The following is a 19733-nucleotide window of genomic DNA, read 5'->3' on the forward strand; positions in this document are numbered from 1 at the left end:
CCGTGCCAGACCAACAGAAAGGATGCTGGCAGGCGATTCACCATAGCCTGCTGTTTGTTTGTGTAGTCCACACGTGTATTGTGCCACGCCCTTCCTATTGTTCTACTTTCCCGCTGTGTTACCTGCCCACTTACCCAAATGTTCTGTCCTATATATACCAGCCCTTTCGTATCTGTCTGTCAGTCATTGTTATTGTTTGCTGTTGTTATTATGTTTCCATACTCTAGTCGGTTTGGTATTTCATAAATCATCAGGATGTGCAATCTTGTGGAGTTTAAATGTTTCCTAAAACATAAAATGATAACATTTTACAACAATCATCCTGTTTTGAATTTTACACCCCAAGAATTAAGTATATGTAAACTTTTGAACTCACATTCAACTTTTGTTCATATGTGTAAATTCATTAATGTTTTTTCCTGTGGACTATATGAAAACTTTATATAAATTATGTGAAATAGCTTATTTAGGGCAGAGCTAACTGCAATTTATAAGATCCCTCTTATTTCTTTTAGATTATTAACATTATACAGATTCAGCAAGACGTAAGTAAACTTACAACCTTAAATGTAACTCGGTCAATTCTTCAAACAATGTTCAGTCACTGAGTATAATTATAACTGATTGTAGTTACAGATAATTATGAGTTCTTATAACTTAAGTAAATATGACATTTAAATGAATTTAAACAGTGATTACTCATTTTATTTAAATACTTCCACTGTAATTAGAAAATGTGCATAATAAATGTGCGTAGTAAATTTTCCTGTACCATGTCATAACTTAAACAAACACTAAAGCTAATTATTATTATTACCCTTAAGACTATGTCTACATTGTCAGATTTAACACCAAGTTGTAGGCCTATTTATTTTCTTTGGCTGATAAGGTGCCATTTTGAAATATTTCCAGCTGAAATCTTTTGCCGGCATAGCTAATATATATATATATATATATAATCTATAATCTCTAATATATATATATATATATATATATATATATATATATATATATATATATATATATTATAGATTATAGATTATATAAATCTATAATCTAATCTGAAATCTAATATATATATATATATATATATATATATATATATATATATATATATATATATATATATATATATTAGATTTCAGCTGGAAATATTTCAAAATGGCATCAAAATCTTGCCATGAGAGATTACTAATGTGTTAGAAACAGGAAAAATGGGAAAATGGAAAAATAGATCAAAGCATTTACGAAACTGCAGCTCTTGTGGGGTTTTCTCAGTCTGCAGTAGTCAGTATCTATCAAAAGTGGTCCAAGGAAGGAACAGTGGTGAACCAGCGACAGGTTCTAGGTGGCCAAGGCTCATTGATGCACGTGGGGAGCGAAGGCTGGCCCGTGTGATCCGATCCAACAGACGAGCTACTGTTACTCAAATTGCTGAAGAAGTTAATGCTGGTTCTGATAGAAAGGGGTCAGAATACACAGTGCATGATGAGTCAGGGCTGTTTTGGCAGCAAACACAATATTAGGCCGGTGATCATAATGTTATGTCTGATCCGTGTATACAGTATGAGTGATAAAACAAAGCAGCTGTGTTCTTATGCAAAATTCATAAAGGGCTTGTAGATATGAACTTTTAAGATAATCAGTGCCGTTTCAGAGTAGCACAAGACTAGGTTCCTCATAAACTCACTTGTTTCTGGTGATGCAACTTTGCTAGAAATAGGATCAGATTGATGAACTTTCACTCTACCCATCACAAGACAATTGAGAGATTTTCCCTTAAGCATGACTAACTACGTCAAATGCTACAACTGAAAACACACATGGAAGAACATGAGCATGCAAACAAACACAGACCAATTCACAGACAAACTCAAAGACATTACACATGACTTTTCAATGCACAAATATCCTTAAGCATGTACACTGATTACAGGAACACCCAAGATGTATTTTATATCAAATTTATCTGTATACTGAATCTAATATAGCGTGTCTTAATCCAGTCAAGTCTCAGTCATGGGGTGCCAGCAGCACAATTTGATTTGTCTGCAATTTTACATCTTACTTGGTCACCATCTTTGGAAATCATAAGATTTAAGGAAATGACATTTGACTTTGTTCCTCAAAAAAGGGCAATCTGTCATTACATGTTACATAACTCTACACACGAAACACACATGAGCTTATAGAGAAAGGTATGCGTCATTATATTATAATCAATATTATTATAATTAGCAGCACATTGACCCTTGCATCCCTTAAATATGTCTTAATCAGAAGGCCAAACTAGTAATGCAGAGATTATGGTGAACTGGCAACAAAATACTTACTACCAAATTGCGAATAAAACATTTGAATAATGCTTCATTTTTTAAAATGACAAACTAACCGTCTCTTTTACCCTGTACATTTATATTCCTGTATTACTTTATATGTATATATTTAAATACATAAAACTATTTAACCCAGATTGTATGATTCTTTCTAGATTAACTGAGGAAAACAACTACAATCATTTCCAATTATTAAAAACATAAAAAATATATTAAAAACAGCATTTATAATACCTTCTAACACTGATTGTGTATTGTAACTATGGCAACATATGGTGTGATATATAATTTCGTTAACGATAATAGACCTAGTTACGGCTTTGCTTAAAAACTAGGACAAGACAGGAAGTGTGTTATCACAAATTACATCTTAGCTGTGATGTGGTCACAGACATGACCTGAAGCCATGATGTTATTTGCAATAACACATGATAATATTCTATTTATACAACACTTTGCAAACCTAAGAAAAAATTTGAATAAAACAACTATAATCATTGTTACCAAATGCTAATTTTTAATATTGGTCATTTCTTCCACTATGAAGTGGACAAGTGGGTAGGCAATCAGGCAAAATGATCACATCTCATTTTTTTGTGAATCCTCATCAGGTTTTTAACCATTTTGATGGCCATTATATTGTTGTCTATGTAAAATGTCACCGCATCAGTGACGTCTTCACAGTGCTTAATTGTTTCCTTTTCCACTTTTGATAGATACTGACCACTGCAGACCGGGAACGCCCCACAAGAGCTGCAGTTATGGAGATGCTCTGATCCAGTCTTCTAGCCATCACAATTTGGTCCTTGTCAAACTCACTCAAATCCTTACACTTGCCCATTTTTCCTGCTTGTAACACATCAACTTTGAGGACAAAATGTTCACTTGCTGCCTAATATATCCCACCCACTAACAGGTGCCATGATGAGGAGATAATCAGTGTTATTCACTTCACCTGTCAGTGCTCATAATGTTATGGCTAATCGGTGTATATAACCACATGACTGAGAGTGTGATAATGCTTTTATATAATAGTTTTGGAAGTGCTAATATTTAATACATTGTTTACATTGCTTGTTTGCAGGGTGTTAAATATTAAGTTGAAATATCAAGATTACATATCAAGATTACATATCAAGCATATGAACATATCAAGATGTTGAGACAATGACATAAGCTACTGAAATATTAAAGTATCTTGAAATTATTAGTTATTAGAAATTGATGTTAAATAAGAAAAAACAAGAAATTATTAGAAGTAAGATTGACATCAAATACACTATATTGCCGAAAGTATTCGCTCACCTGCCTTGAATCGCATATGAACTTAAGTGACATGCCATTCCTAATCCATAGGGTTCAATATGACGTCGGTCCACCATTTGCAGCTATAACAGCTTCAACTCTTCTGGGAAGGCTGTCCACAAGGTTTAGGAGTGTGTTGATGGGAATTTTTGACCATTCTTCCAGAAGCGCATTCGTGAGGTCACACACTGATGTTGGACGAGAAGGTCTGGCTCTCAGTCTCCGCTCTAATTCATCCCAAAGGTGTTCTATCGGGTTGAGGTCAGGACTCTGTGCAGGCCAGTCAAGTTCCTCCACACCAGACTCTATCATCCATGTCTTTATGGACCTTGCTTTGTGCACTGGTGCACAGTCATGTTGGAAGAGGAAGGGGCCAGCTCCAAACTGTTCCCACAAAGTTGGGAGCATGGAATTGTCCAAAATGTCTTGGTATGCTGAAGCATTCAGAGTTCCTTTCACTGGAACTAAGGGGCCAAGCCCAGCTCCTGAAAAACAACCCCACACCTGAATAACACACCCCCCTCCACCAAACTTTACACTTGGCACAATGCAGTCAGACAAGTACCGTTCTCCTGGCAACCGCCAAACCCAGACTCGTCCATCAGATTGCCAGATGGAGAAGCACGATTCGTCACTCCAGAGAACGCGTCTCCACTGCTCTAGAGTCCAGTGGCGGCGTGCTTTACACCACTGCATCCGATGCTTTGCATTGCACTTGGTGATGTATGGCTTGGATGCAGCTGCTCGGCCATGGAAACCCATTCCATGAAGCTCTCTGCGCACTGTTCTTGAGCTAATCTGAAGGCCACATGAAGTTTGGAGGTCTGTAGCGATTGACTCTGCAGAAAGTTGGCGACCTCTTCGCACTATGCGCCTCAGCATCCGCTGACCACGCTCCGTCAGTTTACGTGGCCTACCACTTCGTGGCTGAGTTGCTGTCGTTCCCAAACACTTCCACGTTCTTATAATACAGCTGACAGTTGACTATGGAATATTTAGGAGCGAGGAAATTTCACGACTGGATTTGTTGCACAGGTGGCATCCTATCACAGTTCCACGCTGGAATTCACTGAGCTCCTGAGAGCGACCCATTCTTTCACAAATGTTTGTAAAAACAGTCTGCATGCCTAGGTGCTTGATTCTATACACCTGTGGCCATGGAAGTGATTGGAACACCTGATTCTGATTATTTGGATGGGTGAGCGAATACTTTTGGCAATATAGTGTACGTTAAAACAACTAGATGTTGAAATAATGATATGATGTCTTAAAAAATAAGTTATAAACAAGAAATCATGATGTAGTGCTTTAGCTATTTTCCACAGATGAGTTCCTGAAGGTTCCTGGAGGGTTAATTTGATATAATTATATAAAGGGTTCTTAACTTTGTAAAATTGTTATTATTGGCACCCTTTCTGTTTGGGTCTGTTTATAGGTTCTACATATAAGTAGATACAAATAAGAAATTACCTGAGTAGATCAGTGCTAAAACAAGATGAATTTATTCAGACTTCAAGCCTTTGCCCAAGCCGCTTAAAGCACAAGACTATTAGCCCAATTGGAATAGCTACACACTGTATGTTTAAGAACTACAGTCAGATTATCTTATCAATAACAACGCCTGTGTTTTTGCCTTAAACGTAAACATTTATTGTGACATGAATAAAGAAAAGATTCCTACTTATATCTGCATTCATGAACATTAAACCGGTGGTCTTTTGTGGAATAAATAATTTACCTTATGACATCAGCTAGCATGCTAACAAAATTTCCTTCTAACTGAATCTTGTCAGTTTCAGAGACCATGAAATCTCAAAATGCAATGATGACTTGATGAAATTGATCAAAGTCTTATGATTTTTATTTTTATTTAAATTTATATACTTATCATTTATATTTATAATTATATTTTTATCGATATACAGTGGCCTAAAAAGCACAAATCTGGCACTCTCTAGAGTTAGCTATGAATTCTACATCATCAGTCACATTATTGTCCTGTGTAGTGATTTCATTGGAGTGGTTTCATTGGAGAAGAGAGAGAAAAAATTGGGGCAGTGGTGGCTCAAGTGGTTAAGGCTCTGGGGTGTTGACCGGAGCCAGTGCTGAGTCCTTAACCCTCTCTGCTTCAGGGGTACTGTGTCACAGCTGCCCCTGTGCTCTGACCCCAACCTTCAAAGCTGGGATATGAGAATAAAAAGAATTCCACTGTGCTGTAATGTTTGTTTGGCAATAATTAAAGGCTGCTTCCTATTCACAGCAAACATTACATTTTTGTGACTTTTGCAAAGGTAGCCATTCAGTTGTTGCATTGGACCAGACAGGATCGTCCTTGTTTGTCCCTTCTCAGGCAACAGTCAGTAGGTACTCACCACTATTAAATTGGGAGCACCCTACAAGCCTTGCGGTATTGGAGATGCTCCAACCCAGCTGTCTGGTCATTATGATTTGAACTACATTAAAGTCAGAAGGCCCATTTCTCCTTTTTACCTACCTTCTAATTTATCCCAAAATTTAAAAGTACAGGGATGAATATCTGTTATGAGTGATAGTTACAGCACAGTTACAGACTTTAATAATACTATTAAAAATAGCCTTTTAAATCTCTCAGGCACCAATCAAATCATAATAAGATTTACATTTACATTTCTGGCATTTGGCAGACGCTCTTATACAGAGCGATGTACAAAAGAGCCTTAAGTCTCTATCAATGAATACATTAACACTGGTTCAATAGGTTACAGACTTAGGATACCAGTAGCATTAGCAAACATATAACAATACATAAACAGGGAAAGATAAGAGCTAGTTTAAGTGTTCAGGAAAAGGTAGTTCTTCAGACGTCGTTTGAAGACAGTCAGTGACTTGGCTGTAGGGACATCTAGGGGTTCATGCCACCACCTCAGTGCCAGAACAGAGAAGAGTCCAGATGAATACCTAAATTTTACCCTGAGAGATGGTGGGACCAGTCAGGCAGTGCTAGTGGATCGGAGGGAGTGAGGTGCAGTGCGAGGAGTAATAAGATCTTTTGGGTAATATAGGGGCTGGTCCTTTCTTGGCTTTGTGGGCAAGCATCAGTGCTTTGAATCTGATGTGTGCAGCTACCGGAAGGTTTATATTAATACTCTAGTATTAACATGTCATCTTTGATAATGCTGAAGCACTAATTTTTACTGCTGTTAGAGAACATCTGTTTGTAGCAGCTATAATTGATAAGAGGACCAGGATGTCACATGGACTTTCAAATGTGTGAAAGGGGTTAACAAGTGCTATATTTTGTTCAAAAATATACTAAGAATTGTCCTTGTTGAAAGAAAGAAAGCCAGGGTGTCAGGGAACTTACTTGGGAACTTATGTGTTATTTGGAAAAACAAAAGCAAGTACAAGAAAGTCTCCAGAAGAATCTTTTCATGTTCTCCAACATGCTAAGACCATTTACCAGCAAGTTTCCTTATAAAGCTGCACAAATTGTACCAGAGACTACTGAAGAGTTGTGAAGGGTTGTCATCCTAAATCTTGACTTTGAATTTAGTGCTGTTTATTGCTATATATTTGTATACATTTTTAACGCTGAAACTCTTTAACTTCATTTTTGACGTTGTCTTTTCTTTAAAGCATGTCTTTACACATAAAGGCTTACTGGACTGTATATTCCATAGTATTTGGAACTCTGTTTCACACTAAAATATTGGTTAATCATAATTATTAAGTGTGTCTACTTACTGTATATGTAATGGGAATGCATTTTGTGTCTCAATATATTTTGTCTTTTCTTTCTATTGTTCTTTTTTTGACCATCACCTTTAATAGCTTCTTAATCCACTGCATCCACTGTACAGCATCATCTCCAGACAGAGAAGTAGCTTCAGTGACAGGTTGCTGTCACTGCCCTGCTCCACTGACAGACTGAGGAGGTCGTTCTTCCCCCATGCCATGCGACTCTTTAATTCCACACGGGGTGAGAGAAGTCAGTGCTGACACTACTCTTCTCTCTGTCCTGGACTGTACAATAAACCACACACTACACACGATACACTCCGGTTTGCACAGAACTCTCAATAAACTCAGATTTGCACAGGACTCATAAACACGCAGTTTTTGCACATAAACAGTTTTTGCACCTCAACTAGGTCTGTAACCTTAAACACTTGTCTTCCACATTACTTATCTTGTTTTTCATCTAATTCTCCATATTTATTCCTTAAATCTCTGTATTTATTATTTTTCTGCTATATTTTGTTAAATTGTGTAATATTTTGTTATTTGATATATTTTTTGTTATATTTTTGTACCCTAATTTGGGTATTTTAGTATTTTTGTTATATTCCTTCCTTATATTTTATCTATTACCTGTGTTTGTGGATACTGCTGGAAGCTGTGAATTTCCTTTTGGGAAGAATAAAGTATCTATCTATCTATCTATCTATCTATCTATCTATCTATCTATCTATCTATCTATCTATCTATCTATCTATCTATCTATCTATCTATCTATCTATCTGTCTGTCTGTCTGTCTGTCTGTCTGTCTGCCTGCCTGCCTGTCTGTCTGTCATTTTTGAATTTCTGAGAATTACACATCTATCTATCTATCTATCTATCTATCTATCTATCTATCTATCTATCTATCTATCTATCTATCTATCTATCTATCTATCTATCTATCTATCTATCTGTTAATGGTCAAATATAAACCCTCAAATACATCTTGGGTAAAAATAAATGTGTGCAAGTAATAACCAGATAGATCATCAGTTAGAAACAGATTATCTGCCAAAGACAAGGAAGGTGAAGATGGACACAAATGTAGGAACTCTTTGACATTTTAGCCACCAGGGTCAAGAAAGAGGGCCAGAGAGACAGCAGGAACTGAAGAGGACTGATAATGGGGAGTTGAGCAGAAGAGACAGAGAGATATCCGTTTATTTTTAACCACATCTGCTTTGTGTTGAAGGAGAGGATGCGCCATTAGAGGACAAAACCTGAGGAGTGCACATAAATAGATATTAAAGCCAGGCATTTTTTAAAAGCCTTGCAAGCATGGACAAACACTAAACATGAACACAGTGCAGTGAGTTTTCAGATACTCATCACAGATAGACACACAAAAGTAGGCCTTAGGAAACCTCTGCCCAAGCCATCTGGCACGTCTAAGAGCCAAGTTTGTAGAATCCAGTTCCAAGAAAGGTATCTGACATGACATTAGTTATTGATTTGGGTGTCGATGGCTTCTATTCATATGGAAATTTAACATATGCAGTCATTTAAAATGTCATTACATGCAATCCTTGGCAGAAGCACAGGAATAATTTGGCGTGCTGAGTTGACAGAGAGAGAGAGATTTGTGTGTGTGTGTGTGTGTGTGTGTGTGTGTGTGCTGTATAATGTTGTCTTGGTTTCCAGCAGTAGCAGCTGTTCGGGGGTTTGGCTGAGCCACTATTACCAACACTACACTGTCTATTTCTGTAGCATGTGTTGTTATAAAGGTCAGAGAGAGAGGGTGTGAGGTGGAGAGAGAGAAAGATAGAGGCAGTTTGAGGAAAGCCTGACTACAAAAGTAAACCAGACAGAAAAAGTAAACCAGAGAGAGTACTTGTTCTGATCTTATAATAATTCTGAATAAATGGACAGTTCTGCAATGGACAGTGAGATGGATGGAAAAAAGAGCATGGTGAGAGATCTCATTTCAAGTGCTACCTTTATTTGATGTTTTTATTTGTCTTTTAGACAGCTTTTTTTATTCCATTTAGTTAGAGATTATTGTTAACATTAACAGTAGGCCGTGCATAATCCTATCCTACTGCTGGAGAGGGAGTTCAGATATTTTATTTACTAACCAGAATTGAAGAGTAATGGCGCCAATGGAATATTTCCAGAAGACTGTAAATTATCTAAAGAGTGGTTCATGAGGAGTATTTTGTCTTGAGCACATAGAATTGCAGTAATCTCTTTCTGTGTTAAACTGACTATTTGGTATGCATGACCATGCTTGCTTACACACACATGCTTATCAAGAGGAATGGTGGTTCATTTATGACCGGTCATGACCTTATGTGACACCTGGAACTGTTCCTCAGGAGCAGATTTCACCCCACATAACATACAAATGCATATAGCACTAGAAACAATAAGTAAAAATTGCTATGTAATCCTGTTTAACATAACATGCAGTGCACGTCTATTTTAAGCTGTTCTTAAAAGGGTGGTGTATTGTCTGCTGCCAAATATAACCACTTTTTTATGCGGCCTTTACAGGATGCCGCAGGAGAATCCCATGAGGAAGACAGACAAAGTGGACAGGACACAGAGCCTTTAAGTGACACGGCAGGCAGGACTAATGAGGAGAGCGGAGAAGAAGAGCCAACTCCACAAGCCATCAAGAGAGAAAGTGAGGGTGAGGGTGAAGGTGATAGTAATGAAAACAAAGATGGAATGAAAGAGATTGAGACACAAACAGAGAAGAAAGAAAGTGATGAAAAGGAAACGGAGATAAACACAAATGAAACAGGAAATGAAGAAGTAGTCAGTGAGAATAAAGAGAATGTTGAACAGGAGCAGGAAAAAGAGAGCAGTGAAGCTGAAACTAAACCTGATGAAAAAAGTGTAAAAGAAGAGAAAACAGACGAGAAAGAGAAAATTGCTGACTCTGAAAACCTGGCTTCAATGGCAGCAGAGACGGAAATAAAAGGCAAAGATGAAGCAAAGGCTGAGGTAAAGAAAACAAACACCAGAGATAAACAAGAGAAGACTAAAGGAAAGAGTGGAGTTGCACCTTCCTCCTCTGTCGCCAGACCCTCTATGCAGATGTCTTCTCGCCAGCGCAGTGCCAGGCCTTCAGCCAGAAGAGACGCCATGGCAAAGTTTCAACAAGATACGTGAGTCACCACCACCATCATCATCATCTTTACCATCTTCATTATCATCATCATCAAAAACAGCCTTATCAGTCCATACATTGCCATTGACAGTAATCACAATTTTTGTGCATATACTAAAAATCCACAAATGCATGATGATGTCAATATGAAAATTCACCTATAATTTATTTACATACCTAGATTAAATGATCCAGCAGTAGAAACACATGCTGGTGAGGATATACTGAAATTATTGTTAGAAATAACACTAATAACACTAATAATGTGTTTGTTTGTTTTTTACCTTGTGTGTGTCCGCTGTGTGTTGCTGTGGTTTTCGTGTGTAGTATGTCTGTATTTATCACATGGATGAATACAGGCTATTTTGGCTTGTTGTAGGACTCCAGCGGTTCGCAACTTTAAGGTACAGAAGACCTCTATGGGCATGTCTGTTGGGGCATCAATCAAACAGAAAATCCTCCACTGGTGTTACAGCAAGACACGGGGCTATGAGGTGAGAATGAGATAGGATTTTAACGATTCATCTGTATTCACTGTATTCATCTTTTCAGAATGTGTGATGACCATGAGTAAAAATACTGAAATGTTGTGCAATAAAAAGAAATGGGGTATACTTAAAACTCACTTATAAAGCCTAGGGCCAGAAGTTGAATTGTTGAAGAAAACTTCATTCGCTCTTGTGACAGAAATGCAATGTCCAGTGTGATGGAGTAAAATAGGAACATGGTGAGAATAATTTAGAAATATGGATTATAAATGTTGAATATGTAGCTGTGACTTGTTTTGTTTTCCAGTTTCTTTCCTTTCCTTTCCTAACACAATTTTTTTAGGTTCAGAAGCTGTACTAATATCTGGCAGCTGAAGCAGTATTTCAAATATTTTATTTATTAGGCAACATTAGATAATAATGGCTCTGACTAAATATTTTCAGTAGATAGCAAATCATTTCAAGGAGAGTTCAGAGATATCCTCCACATTCAAGTATTTCAGGATTATTTTGTTTTTGGCCTTGAGCACATATTTGTTCAGCAGCGTATTAGGAACCAACTTGATTTCTGCCAAGTCTATTGAGTTGGCAGGTTTAAAATACATGAATATAAAATGCAAATTCAACAACCATACATTAAAAAATGTGTTTCACCAAAAATGTTTATTGAATAGGTTACATATAATGAGGTTATATATAAATAAATTCCTAGAAAACTGGACATACATTATATATTATAGATAAAGTAGAAAGTATGTTAAAAATCATTCTAATAACCCTTAAGATGCTACAAAGCTGATAATACATGTACAATTCTTTAAGTTTTTAAATGGTTGAAAATTACATCTCTTTCATACGTTTTCTTTAAGTCTGCTGTTATAATGAAGGGAAAGTGAATAAAGGCACACTTTATATCAAAATCTAAATCTTTTTAGCCACTATAGCAATGTCTGTTTAACTTTAAACCGTAATGAGATCTGCTGCACTTTAAAGTAGTGTTTTATTATTCCACTTTATTTAGTCTCTTAGAAAAACAGATTTAAACACTTTGTACTGTTGTGGCTCATTGTGTGTCTCCAGGGTGTTTCCATAGAGAACTTTTCCTCATCCTGGAGCGATGGCCTGGCCTTCTGTGCACTCATTCACCGTTTCTTCCCCTCTGCTTTTGACTTCTCCTCTCTGAAAGCCAGTGAGAGAGAGAAGAACTTCACCCTGGCTTTCAGCATGGCAGAGTATGCTTGTTTAAATGGAAAATGCAAAAGAGAACATATATTACATATATTAAATTTCAGTACATACATCCCATTCAATTGAGCATTGAGTATGCCACATGAGTGGCCACTTGCAGCACATTTTTAATCTGCACATTGGCAACAAGCTTGATGCAGTAAATGCATTTTTTTTTTGTCATTATTTGTAAAGATTATTTTACTTAATTTTATATACATACATATGAATATCCCAGTATGAAGTCATGTGTTTAAGATTATTTAAATTCTACTCATATTTTTTTAATCGCTTTTTCACAGATCACTTGCTGGCTGCTGCCCTCTCCTGGATGTATCAGATATGGTACTAATGGGGAGCAAACCAGACCCTTTCAGTGTATTTACCTATGTTCAGTCCCTCTGCCAACACCTCTCCAAAATTGAGCAAGAGAGAAGGGAGCAAAAGAAGGCAGAGGAAAGCAAGAAACAGGGTGAGGCTGAAAACAAGGTCGAACAAGGAGAGGAAGCAGGGGGAACAGAAGAACAAGAAGAACAAGACAATGCTGTGGAGGAAGAAGAACAAAAAGAAGAGGGGACTGCAGATGAAGAGAAAGGTGGCACTGAGGAAGAAAGCAGCACACAGGAGGAGACAAATCAAACCGCAGAAGAGGCGATCGCAGACCCAGCAGCTGAGACTTGATGTAAATAATTGAAGTAAATCGAGAAATACACTAGACAAGATTGCAAGATTTTTCTCACAGTATTAATCATTTTGTGATCAATGTTTTGCAAAGAGTGGTGACTGTTTAATGTGCTTAGCTGTATTATGTATTAACTGTATACTATCATGTATGTAAAATCTGTTATTCTGACCTTTGATGATATATCTATTTTTTATGTAAATAAACTCGTTATAATTGATTTGTATTTATTGTTGTTATTTTTTCTGTTCCTATCCATATATGTATTCGTGTACATTTTAGTTCCTCTTGAAATCTGTTTAAAATCTGTCTAAATATTATTATAAAATATTTCAAATGATACCGTTTTTATTATTAAAGAACGGGTCATCCTTTTTATCCATTTAGTGGATCAAGTTAGTTCCTGTTATTACTTTTATTATAGCTGCTATAAACAGTTGTTCCCTCAGTAGCTGCTTTTGTTCTCTCTTTACATTAATAAGACCAAAAAAATGCAGTTCATTACTAAAAAACAACTAAAACTAACTCCTCTCTCCTGAAGACTTTCCTGTGACAGTTTTCACTGACTGTAATATAAAGGTATGGACTGTCACAAAGTACTGACACTGGAGACCTCTGTCCCTAAATAAGTTAATATTATGTTATGATAAAATATTATGACATCTTAATGTTTTAACACTTTTTAAAACTGTATATTTATATTGTGAATTATGAATTGTTGTAACTTGTGGATTAGCTGTTGCTGTTATTAATATCTGCCTGAATTATTGTAGAAATGTTAACATGTAAGTACAAACGTTATTATATAAACCTGCGATTTGCCGTGAAGTCGGACGACTGTCAGAGCTGCTCGGATAAGAGCTGTTATTTTAACACACTGTAGTTAGTCATATGTGATGAACCATTAATCAGCAAAAATGAAGATTTTTGTTTCATCACAAACAGAAAGCACTCTTGTGCACTAATTACTGTTTATATACTACTTGCAGTACAGTAGTTGTTATTTTAACGGTTAATATTTTTAGGGAAATGTTTTAGTGGCTAGCAGATAATATTCTCAAAGCATCATTCCACATAAGAAAAAATACAGTGTAATGATAATGACAAGATACCTAATGATTATCCATACCATTATACTACTCATATATTATACACTGTACATTACATTTTATATGGAAAGCATCTATGCAACACAGAAGAGCCAAAGAGTACCATAATGTCTGTTTATTTCTGCAGTTGCTCCAATCTAGAGTCAGATGCAGTGGTCTGGTAATAAGCAGACATCAGTTTAAGCAGATCAAGACAGAAAACAGAAAAAGATATGAAAAAAATTACAGGATGACCACTTACAATAGTTTTGTTTTTAATCAGAATTGTGTCATATATAATCAAGAACCATGAACAGCAGTGGCAGTCGGTTAAAATTAGATGAGGACTAAAATCAATAGCAAAAATTGACAATGGAATTATTAAGAGTGAGCAATGCATTAGATCACAAGGTCTAATCAATGGCATAATAAGAATAATGTGGGGCAACCTATTACACATGCACACTTAAAGACAAATAGGCATGAATTTTAGGCATGAGTCTGCAAATGGATTCATTTCAAGTGTCCTCTGAATACCAAACACGGCCAACAGAAAAAAACAAAAAACATTGTCATGCACCACATTGGTTGCGCCTTCATTAGTGGATGTTCATGGATGTCCACTTCTGGGCTAGTCCGCAAATCTTAAGTGTTTTTGAATTTTTTAATAAGATTATCTAGATTGCCATGTTTCCACTTGCCATGTTTCCTGTAAGGGTATAAACTATTAGCTATATAAAATAGCATGCAAGTATGAAAAATCTTGGAAGTCAGTTTGCTCAAAAGTGTTAATTTCCCTCATATATGAAGGCGTCTGTGCTTCAGTTTTTCCTCCAAAGACATTCTGAGGAATCCTAAAAGGGAATATAAGCTATATAAACAACCTCCCAGTCACTGCTTATGAAATGTTACATATGCAACAGGGAAGCAGGCTGAAAAATCAAATTCAGATTCTGTATGCAATAATCTCCCGTCTGGGCTAGAAAGAAATCAGCCCTAGCCCCAGTTCTTCAACCATTGCTGATGCAAATAATCTGCCATTATTAAAAAACTTGTTAACAGCAAACAATCTGATGTGGATTCTGGCTTCTGAAACTTTCTATTGATCTTTTTATGCACAGTTAGAATTTCTTTCTACCCTCAACACCTGACCTTCTTCATTAAGGACTTAGCTGTTCAGTTGGATCATGTGTCAGTAATAAAATCTTGAAACTGCACAGGTTTGCTAGAGTTTAAGGCTTGAAGCAAGAAATGCCACCCACACATTTGGCAAGCACAAAATGGCACGTAATATTAAAAAAAACAAACAAACAACAACACCAAAAACACAAGCACTAAGGCTATTAAAGACGAGGATGAAACAAACAACAATGCTGAAACCAAATGAGCCACTTCAGCAGAAACTACTGCTAGCGCCATGTAGTGCATGTTTGTTTATTCAGCACCCGTAATAGCAAGTGGGCTAATGTTAATGGGTTTGTAGTTAATACTGCTGCTGCAAAGTTAAAGTTTAATTTGATTATATGTTTCTGTGTATTGCTACATCATTACAATCTCGTGAAACGTGCCTGGCTACACGGCATTGCTTTGAGTCATTCTCTAACAGGAAATAATACCTTAGTTTTGTCCCAAAGCTATGCAACTTGATTTGGAATGATGTGCCTGATATCCCTCATGCTTGTACACACAAAAAGGCACTATAAAAAATAAATAAACAATTACATCATTCTTTGTATTCAGCAGCCAGCCTACACACCCACCCACCCACACACACACACACACACAGAGACACACACATTAGTGTACTGACTCTCAAGTGCAGAAGCTTCTTTTATTTTTATGTGCAGGCTACATACATGCAGGAGTATATCTGTATATTTGTTTCATTTGTTTGTATCTTCTTAAGCATAAAGTGTTGAATTCACCTTTATTTTTCACCTTTATGTTGATAAAAACATGTAAGCCTGCTTGCCATTTCACTTTCTTTTCAAGCCAAAGGTAAAAGGCGTCAGCTTGGTCCTCGTGGAGTCTTAAAAGACATGGTGCAACATGAAGCCTGTGGAATAACAACTGCGTGGATACTTTATAAGTAAAGACCTGTAAAAGAGCTGCAGTCATACTATATATATTGGATACTGTGACAGGGTGTGACTCACTCTCTCACTCAGACACTCTTTCTCTCTCTTGCGCACACACAAACATGCCCTAATGTAACACACACTAATCTCTAAAATTACACAAGCTGACCACATGATTGCTATTGATCTCCTTTCTGTCTGTATATAGGGTTTAATGAAAGCAGGAATATGGAATATAGAAAAAGTCTATGTCTATTTTGTTTGTGTGTGTGTGTGTGTGTGTGTGTGTGTGAGAGAGAGAGAGAGAGAGAGAGAGAGAGAGAGAGAGAAAGAGAGAGAGGGCGGCTTAAGTAAGAGATCTGATATCTGGGAAAATGACGACAAGCTTTTTAACCTCTGTGAATGCAAGAACATTTAATGGGTGAAATTCCTCCTTGTCTTTAGCCACATGCTTTCCTCCACATGTTCCTGTCATTTGTAGCTAAATATATTTAGGGGTCTTATCTCTTATTTTCTCTTCGTCTCTCCTGTATCAAATTTCTATGAGTCATGGATAGCAGGAGTGTGGCTGAGCTTTACCTCTATCAGTGCTGTTAAACACTGCCGTGGACTCAAGAAGCCGACTTCAGCTACAGAAGCAGCTGTAAAGAATAAAAAAAGAGAATATTATCAGTAGTTTTGCTAAGAGAGCAGAGAAGGACACAGCATACCTGGAAAAGTCAACGTAGGCCATGAATTATACTGAAAGATTCTTACATTGAACTACAAGACAACAATGATTAATTGGAATGAGCTACAGATATAGAGAGAAGCTTTTTCTCAAGGACATAAGATCTACAAATTGTAATACAAATGTCATTCTTGTGATGGATGTTACATGGCTGAAAGATTAAATATCATAACTCTGTAATTCCTTCAGGCTGAAACCAACTTTTGGATTTTTTTTATTACGTTTTTACAGATTGTATTTTGGAGAATCACCTTGGGAAAGCTTGTGCCTAATTTTTTTTCTCACAAATATCTCTTGCATGGATACTGTGGCTTCTTCCTCCATCTCTTCATCCACGCCTCAAGACAGTTCTCTATCTGGTGTGGCTCTGCCGTCCTCCCGACGCACCACCCATTACAAGAATCATGGTGGTCTGGGCTACCTCTTTGGAGAAGCCTGGACTCATTTCCGTCCATTCGTGCCATTCTTCCTAATCTCCTGCCTGGTGGTGGTACTGATCTATTTGCTGCAGACAATTGTATATGGAGGGCCCTTCACTGATCCACATTTTTTCAGCAAGTTTGAACAACGATGGCCACCCCCAGGCCCACCAAACACATAGACTCTTTGGAAATTCCAGGGAAAGCAACCAGACTGTTACTACCTGAACCAGGATCTTGATTCATTTTTGAGAAGTTTTATTACATCAAATTACATCAGAAAACCAGAATGAAGGCTACATCATATTTTCATCTCCAGACATGAAGATCACAGCAAAAAACTGATGTAAGGCAGGATTTTATGAGTCAGAATACACATCATAAAGAGACTAAAAGTATGTCTTAGTCATCCAAATCTAAAATAAATCCAAAAACCATACAGGAATACAACATAACAGTTGTGTGCACATGCCTGAAGTTAAATATCAATGAAAACAGTTTCTATTTAATTTAGTGTTTGTATGTTAAGGTGTATAATTTCATCCCTGCCCTTGAATGGAATGCATCTGTACACCATCAGCATTTGTTTAATCCCTTAATAGTCACAGATTATTATTCAGTTATTCATTTTATAGCACATTATTATGTTACATTATATTCTAGAATTTTATTCCTCAGTAAATGATGTGAATTATTTAGTAACTATAATAAAACTAAAAGGGAAGGTTAAGAGTTATAAGAGTGCTAAATGAGTCTGAAAGCATTTGTGTCTTGAATTTAACGCTTAAATTGAATTTTAGCATATATCATTTCATTTCTGGGTGAGCGTTTTTTGGAATGGATGATGTTCAGCTGGATATCTCTGAAACCAGAGCATTACACACTTACATTAATTTTGTGTACTGGTTTCAGACATTTCTACAAAGAAAGAAAGAAAGAAAGAAAGAAAGAAAGAAAGAAAGAAAGAAAGAAAGAAAGAAAGAAAGAAAGAAAGAAAGAAAGAAAGAAAGCATATTGGCTTTGCCAGTCTCTTGAGTAAAGACTGGAGTGCAGTAACCACCTCCCCTTAGGAATCTGGCTCTCACTTTGCAGAGACCTAGCCAAAAACGAAATGTATACCACCCTGACTCATTTTTTCCTTTTCCAATTTGGATGGTTTATTTTAACCATACAACACAGTGTTTAGATCTACCTAATAACTTACTTTTGGGTTCTTTATAAAAAAGAATCTCTGAATCATTTTTCCTTATGTCTGGGATAGTAAAACCAACTGACTATCAAGCGTTCATTGTAGAATTCCACTAGATGGAGCTAGAGGTAAGAAACTAGCTCGCTGCAGCGTGGGACAAAGGGAAGGATTCTTAAAAATAAATGTGGAGTTAAGATGAATCCTGAAGTGATTATTGCCTAATTTATCCTTTATTTCCTTCTAATTTTATTTTTACAAACTCCAAACAATCCATTACAATCAACTGTAACGCCCATCCTGTTTTAGACTGGTTCTCCAGTCAAGTCCTGGACATCCAACGACCTGCACAGTTTTAATGATTCTTTGCTCTAACACACTTGATCCAACTGATTAACATGCTGGACCAGGTGTATAGAACAGAGCCAATTAACTAACGGATAATTTAAATATAGGGCTTATGTACAATACATTAAACCAGTTATCCCAATCCTTGTCCTGGAGTCTGTATGTCCAGCATATAATGGTAACGTGGCAGACCTAAATCAAAAATCTATTATGTAATCTGAGTTGCAAGACCTTGCTTTGCTCACACTGTATGTAAACTGTAGATGTTGTTTTGTGAGGTTGTCGCCTACACAAACAGTTGCTTGAAGCTTACAAGACATCTTAATAAAAAATTGTGGTTCTCAATGTTAGTCACGTGTCCACTGTCAGAAATAAAGTTACAATATTGTACATGTCTCTGCAGTGTTATCTTTTAACTACATATTTTGCATATTTCAGTGTGTCTTTTAACTAACAAGTGTTTCTTTGATTAGAGTAGAGGTCTCTCGGGACCAATAATGTATCTTAAATTCACTTTTAAAGATTTCCAGCTCAAATACTAAAAGACACTAAAGGTACAAAATGTCCTATTGATGGTACCACCCCAACAACAAGGATTAGTGCAGCTATAGGTTTCATGTGCTGCATAGTTCTCAATCCTAACAGATTCATTAAGACGTAGCTTATGACGCTCTGGTTAATTAGTTGATGAGTCAGTAGTGTTAAGAGCAGGAAAATATTACATTATTCCGTGCTGGACCTTGACTGGAAAATACTGCATTACGCCATGTTTTTGGCCTGGTAGCGTAAATTGGGATTAACCTTGGCCACCAGAGGGCGCGCTCTGCACTGCAGCAGCACGGATGCTGAGGCCATCTGCGAAACCTAATTAATTTATGTACAATATTTGATCACAGCATATTTTAAAATCATCTTGTGTACACTGACACCGAATGTATATTGTTTTAGGTGATCGACAAGGAGCTCTTGTC

At 36.7% G+C, this 19733-nt stretch overlaps 1 protein-coding gene across 1 annotated transcript; it reads left to right on the top strand.

The window, feature by feature from the left end:
• The first annotated feature begins 9115 nt into the window (after nt 1-9115).
• smtnl1 (smoothelin-like 1) lies at nt 9116-13117 on the top strand. The gene is made up of 5 exons (XM_058397457.1): nt 9116-9310; nt 9895-10514; nt 10896-11010; nt 12085-12236; nt 12534-13117. The coding sequence occupies exons 1-5, from the start codon at nt 9263-9265 to the stop codon at nt 12910-12912; spliced, it is 1314 nt and encodes a 437-aa protein (XP_058253440.1). The 5' UTR covers nt 9116-9262; the 3' UTR covers nt 12913-13117.
• The last annotated feature ends 6616 nt before the right edge of the window (nt 13118-19733 follow it).

Source organism: Hemibagrus wyckioides, linkage group LG08 (genome assembly GCF_019097595.1).
Source record: "Hemibagrus wyckioides isolate EC202008001 linkage group LG08, SWU_Hwy_1.0, whole genome shotgun sequence".
Classification (NCBI taxonomy): domain Eukaryota; kingdom Metazoa; phylum Chordata; class Actinopteri; order Siluriformes; family Bagridae; genus Hemibagrus; species Hemibagrus wyckioides.